General features: G+C 50.9%; 4 protein-coding genes across 4 annotated transcripts; 1 reads left to right on the top strand and 3 right to left on the bottom strand.

Moving 5' to 3' along the window:
* Window positions 1–164: 164 nt before the first annotated feature.
* Window positions 165–2389, bottom strand: BCR38DRAFT_350597 (myosin-binding striated muscle assembly central-domain-containing protein; the record flags this gene model as incomplete). The annotated part of the gene is made up of 2 exons (XM_040856577.1): window positions 165–1538; window positions 1637–2389. The coding sequence occupies 2 exons, from the start codon at window positions 2387–2389 to the stop codon at window positions 165–167; spliced, it is 2127 nt and encodes a 708-aa protein (XP_040712408.1).
* A 920-nt stretch (window positions 2390–3309) lies between these two features.
* On the top strand, window positions 3310–5063 carry BCR38DRAFT_443500 (TFIIH subunit Tfb4/p34). Its single transcript, XM_040860879.1, has one exon. It carries the CDS (start codon window positions 3596–3598, stop codon window positions 4700–4702), a length of 1107 nt encoding a protein of 368 aa, XP_040712407.1. The 5' UTR covers window positions 3310–3595; the 3' UTR covers window positions 4703–5063.
* A 524-nt stretch (window positions 5064–5587) lies between these two features.
* Window positions 5588–6180, bottom strand: BCR38DRAFT_488157 (uncharacterized protein; the record flags this gene model as incomplete). Its single annotated transcript, XM_040864236.1, has 2 exons — window positions 5588–5916; window positions 5952–6180. The coding sequence occupies 2 exons, from the start codon at window positions 6178–6180 to the stop codon at window positions 5588–5590; spliced, it is 558 nt and encodes a 185-aa protein (XP_040712406.1).
* Window positions 6181–8609: 2429 nt separating this feature from the next.
* On the bottom strand, window positions 8610–10544 carry BCR38DRAFT_443496 (nucleophile aminohydrolase). The gene has a single exon (XM_040860878.1). The coding sequence runs from the start codon at window positions 10072–10074 to the stop codon at window positions 8812–8814; it is 1263 nt and encodes a 420-aa protein (XP_040712405.1). The 5' UTR covers window positions 10075–10544; the 3' UTR covers window positions 8610–8811.
* Between the last annotated feature and the right edge of the window lie 974 nt (window positions 10545–11518).

The following is an 11518-nucleotide window of genomic DNA, read 5'->3' as shown; positions in this document are numbered from 1 at the left end:
CGCAGAACACTTGCCGGAATCACATGGCAGCATCGGTATTAACCTGGCGCCAAGATGCATTGTCTCGAGAATTGTGTCATTCGGAGGAGGAGGGTTGATAAAGCGAACTTCATGATACCAATTGCCCCGGCCTTCCGTGCTGGTTGCGCAGGAGGCGAGACGTACTAGCTCTCAAGTAAAATCTTCAAAGCCGTCACAGCAACCTCCACGACCTCGGGCCTTCGGGTCTTCTTTGCGCATTCCTTCAGTATCTCGATGCCGTTTTCGGCCTTGACCATCTCTATGGCTTTCTTCCCTGTCTCTCCGTCACATGCGACCACGTTGTACACCACGAAAACACCTCTATGTCGCAGATCCTCATTGTCCTCACTGCAAAGTCCAAGCACAACCTGGACCCACCTTTCACGACTCAAGATGCTCTTAATAACCGGCTCATATGATGTCAAGGAGGCCAACGCTCCCCCGGCTGCACTTCGTGTCCCCTCGTCCTCGGCATCCGCAAGCGCAAGTAGAATATTGAGGCGATTTCTTGCAGCCCCATCGGACGCGGCGTCCCCTGAACCAGCATACAGCTCGATACCGGAGGGGCTTTGAACCAAATTGCAAATCAGTTCCACGGCGGCCTTTGAAACCAGGTTGTTTGATGAGAGGAGTTGGTCCTCTATTTGCGGCCATGCGGCTCTAATGATTGCTGACCGTGTGTCATCATCAGTCGACGCGAGGTTTGTGAGCGCCATTAGAGTTTCAAAGGAAGGAAGCAGGTCACGGGTCTCGGCTGCTGGGTCAGGAGGGATGATGGAGGCCAGGGGTCGAATTGCTGATGTTTGCGGGCAGGCCCGAGTTCCTCCAAAAACCAGTGACGGATTCGTACTGATGAGTATGCGTGCCAGAGCCTGTGCTGCTGTCCGTTTGGCGGGCGCTTCCGCCTCAGGTAACGCTGTCCATGCGGCGATGAGGAGAATCACTGCTCCCTGCTGAGCTAACGGACCGCGTATGGACGTCGTTACGGCCAAAGCGTGGATGATGGAGATTATGATCGAAAGGGAGGCAGCGGAGCCGTTTCTGCTGTGCGTCACTAGCACAGGCACAACATTCGACTCGAAGACGGCTTTGCATCTCGTTGAGACGTGGGAGTGATCGTTGAGCGGATTTGGTGCTGCCAGTTTGCCAGCCGCATTTGTGTAGGCCTTCAGCTGGTTTATCCTTTTCTCCTCCTCCGACTGGTTGGGTTGGTAGCGAGTGAGATTGAGGAAGATACTTAGGGTTCCATAGGTGAGTGGTGATTTTGGCGGGGATTGGGCCAGAATTTTGACCAGATTCTGCAGAACTTGTTTATCGTTTGCAACCTCCTCCTTCACGGTGGGCTGAATCGTTGCATATGCCAGACCTTCCACCGAGTGCTGCCTCTCATGCTCCGCATTAGTTAGTATCATGTTCGTGAACTTCTTGGATAGGTCCTCGATGCTGGTGATGGCGGGTTGAATCCTTGTCCCTTCCAGTCCAGCCGCTGCTGTAGAGGCCTGTGCCGATGGTACTGCCTGAAGCCTGCAGGTCAGCCAGCTTGCCTCCGTGTTCATTTCCAGTGAAGGTGTTCGAATGCTGGTGGTGAAGCGAGCGGGAACTTGAGAGTGCCTACCCTCAACTTAGCCAGGATAACTGCAGCCAGGTTCTGTACTGCCTCGGAATGGCGTTTCATGGCGATAGATCCCTGGATGTCAACTCCAGCATCGGCATGGTGGACAGCAGTGTCCAGCTCGGCCGGATCTTGATCCACAATCTCCTCCAGCCATTCGGTGCAGTATTTGACAATGGCTTCTCGACATTGCGAGTTCATCGATGCGGCATTAAGCATTTCCAGACAAGCCGTCTCCACCTTTCTCGACTTCCACTTCCGTCGCATCAATGGCCCCAGACTCGGCAGGAAACCCTCGGTCAAGAACATGTCCGATGTCATACCAGGGACAATCGGAAATACAGCTGCAGCCACGCAGAAGGCGAGAATATAGTCGTCATAGGTACCCCGTTTAATACGCTCGAAGAAAAAATGAGGCAAAGCACCAGACCCCTTTTCGCCCGCGGCGTTGAAGAAGGCAGAAGCAGTCAAAGTTCCATGGCCGCGTACAATTTCGGCCTGCCTCATGTCAAGATAGCCGAAAATAGTGTCAACGCAGACATCGTCAATGATGTCGACGATAGGCTCGTGTGTTTTGTCCCTTTTCAGGGCCTCAGTGTCATCATTGAGTAGTTTGGTGAGCTTGTCCAAAGCTCGGCAAGTCTCATCGTCTTCTTGGCCGCCCTCCATCAATCGAGCGAGGATGAGCTGAGCTTGCTCGACCCTAGATAACTTCACCAGCTCCTCCTGGGGAGTGGCGACGTGTGCTTCGTCCATAATTGTTGGTCTTGATGCTGGTTTACGATTGCTGACGGATTTAGGCGGATATATCAAAGACGCCTTACGGTGGGCACGTTGCACTGCCGTTGGCTCTAGTGCCAACTGTCAACAGAACGTGGCACAACGAGGAAGTATTCTAGATGACAAGACAAAAGACTAAAAAATTATATACCACACGACTCATCTATTTGGAGGAAGAAGGGAAGAAAACCCTGCTGGTAGAATGAGGATGGGTGGAAGGTTTGCTAGAGGTGGGGTGAACTTTAGGAAGGGAGGTGCTTGCCTGGATTGATATGGAAGATGATATGTCTCGCTTGGCCGGCTGCCCTTAGATGTGCAACAAGAAAAAAAAGTATGTTTTTCGTAGGAGCTTCTGCTGCTTGCACTTTGGGTGAAGAAACCCTTTTGCCTGCCTTTTTCGTGTTGGGGGTCCTGTGCACATGCGTGACGTGACGCAGGATTCCCTTCAGAATGTCCCAAGCACAAGAAAGTGTAATCAAGTCACAAGAACCTTGATGCTGTGTTGTGGCCTTGTAATAGGCTGACAGCAGCGACTTCCGATAAAGAGAGCGTGGGTGGTTCCTGGAGATTTGGTGCCGAACGCGGGATGGCAATATCTCTTGGTCTTTCAGATGTGTCTCAACTCTTCTCAAGTGATATCAAATAGGCGTCCACCCAACCCCTCCAACTTCACCTACAAATTGCCCCTCACCTACAAATGCCATTGATGTTTGCTAAAACAGTGCAAGCTGACATTTTCCCCCGCATCAAAGTTGGCTGTCGAAACTGTTGCCTAAAACGACCGCACCTGGACTAGCCTGTTTTGGCATTAAGGTGACGCAGCTATGGCCCAAAGGCTCACGTGAATGCCCGTTTCCCTGTGGTGACCTTTGAACGCGGTCGATGCGCAAATCCGCATTCCAAGACTGCAGGTGGTTTGGTTTCAGGACAACAAAGGGACGAATGCCCAAGTCCAGGACTGTGTAAAAACGTGCAAACCATCGCCTTTCAATAGTTCCTGTCGGCTACTACACTGCTATCCTTTCAAATCTCGGGGCTTCAGGCCTCGGGTGGTTGATTTGATCAGGATAGAAAGGATCCAGGCAACAGAGATCAGCGTTGAAGACAGACAACGATCTGACCCTGAATTGTACATGTAGCCCGACCATCTCACATTTCCAGTAACCACAGCGAATTGTCAAGATGAATGCGATCGATGGCTCCTCCCACGTCGAAGTTAATGCTACGGGCCAGACCCCCTCTCTCCTCACCATTGTTATCGATACAAACCCGCGGGGTTGGGCAGCGCTGAAGGACACTCTGCCATTTTCGAAAGCCATCGCAAATATACTTGTTTTCATCAATGCCCACCTGGCATTCGGCAATGACAACCAGGTCGCTGTTCTCGCAGCGCATAGCAACAAGGCCGTGTGGCTGTATCCGAAGTCGCCCCATTCTGATAGAGAACCAAATGGATCAACAGATGGAGATGTCGAGATGAAGGATGTAGATGACGACAAGGACCGTGGAAACGCAAACAAATACCCGCAATTCAGTGCGATCGAGTCCTCGATTCTGTCTTCGCTGCAGTCGCTCATCAAGTCAACACTGCCATCCACTTTACCACCAACGACCTTGATCGCCGGCGCACTGTCACAATCGCTGTCACATATCCATAAAACCTCCCTCTCGTTCGCGCCGCCAAAAGCTTCCACCGACCCAGCCGCCCCATCTACAGCAGTAACCCTCACGCCCTCTCAACCGACGTTACACGCTCGCATCCTCATTGTTTCCGTCTCGGATTCGGAGCCCTCACAATACATACCAACGATGAACGCTGTGTTCGCCGCTAGTCACGCGCGAATACCCATCGATACGCTCTCTTTGTCCCAACATTGCAGTCCGACCTTCCTTCAGCAGGCAGCCGTCATCACAGGCGGTGTGTTCCTGTCCGCTGCGCTCAATCCACGTGGCCTCCTAACCTACCTCATGTTTGGGCTCCTTGCCGACGCCGAAGCGCGCAACTCCGTCACCCTTCCCACACAAGACTCGGTGGACTTTAGAGCAGCGTGTTTCTGTCACCGCAAGGTGGTCGACACAGGGTTCGTGTGTAGCATCTGCTTGAGCATTTTCTGCGAGGTGCCTCAAGGAGCCGAGTGCCTTACATGCGGGACGAAATTAGCGCTTGGAAGCTATGGTGCGAACCCCGCCGTGGTGCCGCGGAAGAAGAAGAAAAGAAAGAAGGCCCTCAATGGGGTGATGGACAGAGACGCATCGGGGAGTGCGGCGGGAACGCCTGTGCCTGGATGATGAGAGGGGTCACCAAGTGAACAATTTGGAGTCCGTAATGATGCTGGAAGACAAAGGTACTGGTGTATCGGGCGGGCTTCGGCGGTCGGCTGGCCTGGTGCTGCATCTTGTCATAATGCACCTCAAAAGGCCGACACCGAATGCCTTGTTGATATTCGGCAGCTTCGCGAGATCTGTATGGACCTGAGTTGCATAATGGTTGCAGGTTGAAAAATAATGCCGTAATGCCAAGCTAACTTGCATGGAAGGGGATGGGCACGGCGTTGGGAGCATATGGGCTCTCCTTGCTTGCATAGTAGGTCCGATCTGGATTGATACCATATAAGCCATAAAAGAAAAACTGCTGTACAGCATAGGAAATCATACATTGCGTTCTATGTCTATTACTTCCTGACTGTCCTCTGGACGAACATTCCTAGACGTCCAATCTGGAAAGTACAAATTTCCCTTCCGCATTGCTTCGCAACGCTCGAGTCCTGCCCAGCCGCAGCCAAGGGTACGTCATGCGCCATTTGAATTTCTTCTCGACATTTTCAACACCAGGGGCTCAGACTTTGTAATAGCTCGAACATCGCGAACCCATCTCGTCACTCCATTGGGGTGACAATATAAACCAAGATAGTTAAAAGGCTTGTATGACGCAATAACGTGAGGGTAAATGTACATGTTCACCTTCCAGTGATTATATATCATTACCAGTCCTTCCCAGTCGTCTCGCTCAACCCACTTACATGCCACACACCCACCCCCACCCACAATCTACAATTCATTCCCCAAACGCTAATAAAACCGCGAGGTTTTTCCCGACCCCAACCCGAATACTCCCCAGCGTGAAGCCGTCAGTGGGACTAATCACTTTCACGCCATCCCCAGCACCCGAGGAATTCAATGCGTTCTTGCCGAGCCATCGTAGAAGCTCGAAATCGGGTTGCTTAGCATGCACCGGCTCATCAAGACGCCGCCACCGCCAGGATACCTATCCTGGGCGTATAAGACGTGTTTTCCACAGGGGTCCTTGAACTTAACCAGATTCTGCTGCAACGCGCCCGTATCTTGGATGTCGACCCTGAGGCCATTCCCATCCCCAGCGATAGTGGAAGCAACGCTGTTGGCGTTTCTCGTGGTGATGTGGATCGACCTCGGCACCATGGTGGTCCCGTTTACGAAGTATGCCGTCGGATTGTGGGCGGGGTCCAAAGGATCACGTCCCAGTCCTAGCCGAACTCGGAGTCGGCGATCCAAAAGTTACTCTGGGGGTCGATTTCCGAATCTTTGAAGCCTATGAAGGGCTGCTGGTAGAAATTGTGCAGTAGCACCGTCATCTCGAGGGGCACCGGGCCCATGTTGGCGAGCTGGGCTGTGTTGAAGGACCCGTCGGTCACGGCGTAGAAAGCGTCGTCGAACACGCAGCCATGCAAGTTGAGTGTTGTTGAGCGGGTGGTAATTTTCCAGAATGTATTGTTCTTGGTGTTGAGCATGTACTGCTATGGGCGCACGCTGTCGTCACCATCCGGGGGACACCATTCTACAGAGAGGAATTCATGCGTCGAAGGGCTATAATAGGGTGCTTCGTAAGATTGCAGCGCTAGGGGCTGCACATGCTCTACCTTGGCGGCGGAGCCAATGATGGAAAAGAAGCATTTATCGTACGCGATGAAGTTGGTGTTTTTGAAGAATAGCTTCCTTCGAGTGAAGAAATATTGGGTTTCTGGTTTGTTTCTGGTAGTAGTCTCGATGGTGCTGAGACTTACGACTTCGTCAAAGCGTCAGACCAGAATGAACCAGGCAGAACTGCTACAGAAGGGTCATGGTACGATAACCCACGCCCAGGTGGCCGAAAAATTTTGGAAGGTGGAGGGAAACTCCGTTAAAAAAGTCGTGGCAACGCTCATCTTATACACTTGAGTCCGGGTGAAAGCAACTGCGAGCACCCATGTCAAAGTAGCTAGGAGTTATCGCTGAGGTCGATGAGGATAAAGAGGATGTTTACGAAATCAGTGGTTCTGTATCCGACCCTTTGGTTTCTCTCCGGTAAACAAGCTCATTAGCTTACTGCACAAGCTGGGGTGACCTTGGTTGGGAATCGAGCCATTATAATGGCTTATCCGTCATGTGCTAAGTCATGCCGAGCCGGCCGCTAGGACCGCAAAGTAACCAACCCGCGGGGAAAGGGGCGCATATGAATTGTGGTGGGCACGGAACGGTCCGGAATCTTCACATCGACCGCGGGTGGTTTCCCGGCACATTGGAAGCTTCTGTGAGAGCCTCAACCCCGCCTACGCATGCCCTTTTCTCATGAACCATATCTCGCCCATCATCGGTTCATCTAATCATATGATCGTTTTGAACGTATGGCTGCTGGACAGGCATCAAGTAGTTAGCGACGTATAGGTACCCCAGTCTCATATACATCGGCATACATGGATGCACGGTAAGGGTATTACGGAATACAAATTCATGGCGAATTAACTGCATAATGATAAGCCATTCCAACTGTCATGCCACTCAAGTTGATCTTAACCGTAGTTTCTAGCTTAAATAAACGAGGCTGATTGCGATGGTCTGATATTTGGGTCGGTTTCACTGTGGGAGCACATGTGGTAAAATCCTTGAGTCTTTCTATGAATTGAAAAACCTTGAGTACGGTTTGCCGTCAGGTATATCACCTAGAGCGGTTGGTCTTCCTCGGCCTCAGAATCCCCGTATAGAACCTCTAGACCTTCTCTGCGTCGAGAATTTCCCAGTGTCGAAGTCTATATCCGATGTATCGGCTTGATGTCAGAGCCATCTATATACAACGGCGGATCTAAGGCAGCAAAATATGACTAGCTAGACAGTTGAGCTGAACTCGACTGGAGACTCAAACTCTACCGGTGATGGTATCCACTTCAACGACATCATGTTAGTAGATATAAAGCACCTATAATACTCGTTACAGGGAAAATACATGTGGAGCTTCACAAATAGGTTATCTTCAATTCCTGGATTCAGGCTTGGCAATGCAGGTACTCCAAAACATGTATAAGTGATTTGCCATGTGAACGAAGTCGATGATACTTCACTGTAAGATCATATTCATAGTACCAAATGTACCCATATTTAATCGAGACGAACGATATTGTCTCTGGTAGTCGAGATATGTGATGAATTCCTAGATGTGATGAATTGTGCGTGGCAGTGGGCGCGGCTTGGAAGGCATGGACTTAGGCTCAGCTTATGTAATAATATCTAGATTATCCCTTGATACGAATCTAATGAGCATATATATAGTCTGAAACTCTCAGAGACGCGGTCAATACAGGATCGACTCCTGTATTTTCGTATGCCCTGACCGCAAAGAGAAGAGGCCCTGTCAGCCCCTGATTTTCGAACTTTCCCCACAAAGCAAAGCCTTCAACAATGAAATAGCAGCAACATAGCTCTATGATATCGAAGTAGAGATCAAATGGTCACTAGGAAATCTGCTCAAGTGTGCGGCGCGGAAGATGTAGAGCGTGGTGTTCGAACATGCTTAAGTATTCACCATGAGCTAGCTGTGTGGGGATTCTCATCTCAAAGGCCAAGAGAAGGCAAGATATCGATTCAGACATGCAGATTGCCATCAAAATTTCCTTGTCAAACTTAAGATAGGTGCACAAAATTCCACCCGATAGTAGGTCTTGAGATATGCGTCTTCATATTGTAAACAGCAGGCTGCTATCTCATTCTCTTTGGCAATGGCGGGATTAGATAACCAACGTAAGTTACCGTGGGTCCTTATGCTAACCAGGACATTGAATTACGGTCAGTCATGTAATGACTTTTAGAATGTTAAGCTTGTTGAACTACTATAAAAGAGGGTAGTAATAACCATATCGCGACAGCCTCATCACGAAGGCAATAGAGGTTCACAGATATATTCATTAGCCACTACTGTCACAGTTTAATGCAAAGGAATATCATGGTATCTCTATCTGATCTAACGACAGGGTTGGTGGCGCAGTCTATTAGGGTATCTCCTCCATCGAAGTCATCAAAGCCGACCTTAGGGATTGCGGGAACGTAAAGTACGAGAAATGGTCCAGGGGCGAAGTAAGATGGAGACTATAAAGGCATTTGGCCTGTGCATCTCAATCCACTCTAATCTTCCTTGCACCCTGAGCAATACGATCTCTGCTCTTCTCATCAATACGACTCATGACACAGTGTGGGTCTCGGTCAGAGCTACCCATGCTCGCGAGCGCAAAGCTATCGGTATTGTGGGCGAAATACAGATAGAAGCCCCCGGGAGCCTGCTTGACAGCCATGACGCCGATTGCACCGGCTGAAGATGAGTTCAGAACACCGGGGTGAAGCTGGAAGTCATGCATAATGAAGCTCTCCATGATGGCACTCTCGTCATCCTCCCTCACGTCGAAGCCGCCTTCGCCTCGGACGCTACCATGGTACAAGCGCTCGGCACACTTCTGGGCTGCCACCGTGGTGGCCATGTGTTCACCCGTGCCGCTGGTGACCGCACCAACAGTGACACTATCGCGGTCACTGTCGTCAGCTGGGATGATAGCTGTGCCGATGCCAACCAAAGCCGCAGGGCCGACGCGTCCACGGTGCTTCATGCCGATTCCTCCCGATGATGAGCCTGCAGCCATATGACCATCCTGATCAATAGCAATCGCACCTACTGTATCGGTGATCATATCTTCGTCATACTCGCCGTCGAAGATCGAGTCTTTGCGGCTGGCGGGTGAGAGGTTGGATGTACACAGGTCTTCAACTTCCTTCGCCGTGGCTGGATCAACTAGAGTGCCTAAATTCTTCAGGACAGTGTCGGAAAGACAAGGGATCGTGGATCGGTCGTTTGGTAGTGATCCAGTCCCATCACCGGTATCCATCGCATCTGGATTCCCGACATCAGAATTTCGTGGCGAACTGGTGCTGTGACGCTCCAGGAAACGCGGCCGTTTCCTATCAGGAGATCCTGTCTTTGGAGATTCAGAATTGTCCGTCTTAGATGTATACTTGGAGCCCAGGAAGCTCAGAGGACTCCGGTCTTGTAGCCGTGAACTAGTCGAACCATTTGACTGGGGAGTTTGGGCCTTCAGTGGGCTGGGAACATGGGGTGCCAAGGGTGGTCCATTGTCTGAGGGCGTGGCGGGATGTACTGGCGAGTCTGGCTGACCTTCATTCCAAGTACCTGTCAGGATAGCAGTCGTATGGTCTCGCTGGGCCTTTTGATGCGTTTCTTCGTCGTACTCCGGATTTGGAGTCTTGGTCGGAGTGGATGGAGTGACGTCTCGCGATTGCATGTCGGCCCGTTTCAGATCTTCCTGCCATCTGACATAGCGGTCTCTAGCATTGCGGGAAATGAGCCAGTCATTGGGAATGAGTGCCATGCCATTCTTCCAGGCAAACTCCTTCGCACCGTCACCAATAAGGAGGTTGGGAGGGACCCGTCGAAGAGACAGAGGCTGACTGCTCCGTTCCAGAATCAGCTTGGCGAGGCTAATGGGATTCTTGATGTCTGGGAAAAGTAAATATTAGTCTTCGAAGCGTCACAACGCTGGATGAAGAGACAGACTCGGGACAGCACCACAACCCCCACTTCGTCCGAGATAGTCAACAATGGTTGCATCGCACTCAACCGTTCCGTCGATGGCTAGGTTACTCCCATACCCAGCATTCGTGATCTCCTTGTTTTCAAGGACCCTAATGGCTTCCTCCACAGCGTCAATGGCAGATGCTCCGCCTTTTAGAAGCTTCATAGCGGCACGTGCTGCACTTCGGATTGGTGAGTATAGAACACGGAGCCACATTCAATCGAAATCTGGCGGATAACTTACTGGCTACACGCTTCAAGGTGTATTCTTTCATTTGCGGTGCTGTGGTATCCAGCACCTGCGTGTATAAATATAGCTGAGACAGGCTTTGAACGCCTACCAAAGCGATCGGCTCCTCCATCCGTCCACAGATTCTGATCCGCAGAGGAACCTTGGTGCCAGGACTCTATCTCTGCACCAGATGGGAAGATGGAACCCGAATGTGCTTCATCTCCATCTTGGATTGGCAAGCCACTCCATTGGTCCGCAACAAGAGGCGTAAATTCGGTGGCAAGCTCCGGAGGATGGGATGCTGCCCCAAGGGCGTCTAGTGAAGGGTCCTGAACAGACATTGCAATGCTTTTGTGACGGTATCTTTTCCCAAGCAATGGGCGGATCTTGTCAAAGTATCTCTAATGCTGCGATCGAGGAGCACATGCTTTGGCTGTGTGCGTCATTGGGATTGATTGCTGGGGCTGACTGGTTGGTTTGTTTCTAGACAGTCGTGCCAGCAGCGAGGGAAACTATTGGTGAGAGCAGGCTTATAAAAGCAATCAACCCGCAGCTTTGGGCAAAGAGAAATGTGGTGTGGATAGGACAGGTAGCCTTCGCAAGTCACGCACCAGTTAGTAAGCCGTCGCGTAATTCTCACACGTATTCATATGTCTTCCAAAGCCTGACGAGTCGATGTCCTGTACCAGGGGTATCGTTAATCTGTTCCTTACAGGCAGGCAATTTATGATGGTGCTGTAAAGGCCGCAGGGTGCGAGGACCGAATGGGACGGGCTTCAACCTGCCAATCGAGGTCACAGCCGTGCCAGATTTTGCAAAGCTGAATTGTTGTTTCCAAGGCTGCCCTCTAACTCTTTCTTGTGCTATCTTATGAACTTGGCGACTGTCTCATTCGGATTTATTGCTCAAGAGATTTGAAAGGATAGGCGTTGCTCTACTTCTGAAACCGAATGACGAGAAGTCGGGAGCTGTTGGGATGCGACTGTTGAGTTTGTTTCATCTGGGCCGA

The sequence above is a fragment of the Pseudomassariella vexata genome (assembly GCF_002105095.1).
Source record: "Pseudomassariella vexata strain CBS 129021 chromosome Unknown BCR38scaffold_12, whole genome shotgun sequence".
NCBI lineage: Eukaryota > Fungi > Ascomycota > Sordariomycetes > Amphisphaeriales > Pseudomassariaceae > Pseudomassariella > Pseudomassariella vexata.
Note: the sequence above shows the minus strand (reverse complement) of the source record. Positions and strands in the feature narration are given on the sequence as shown.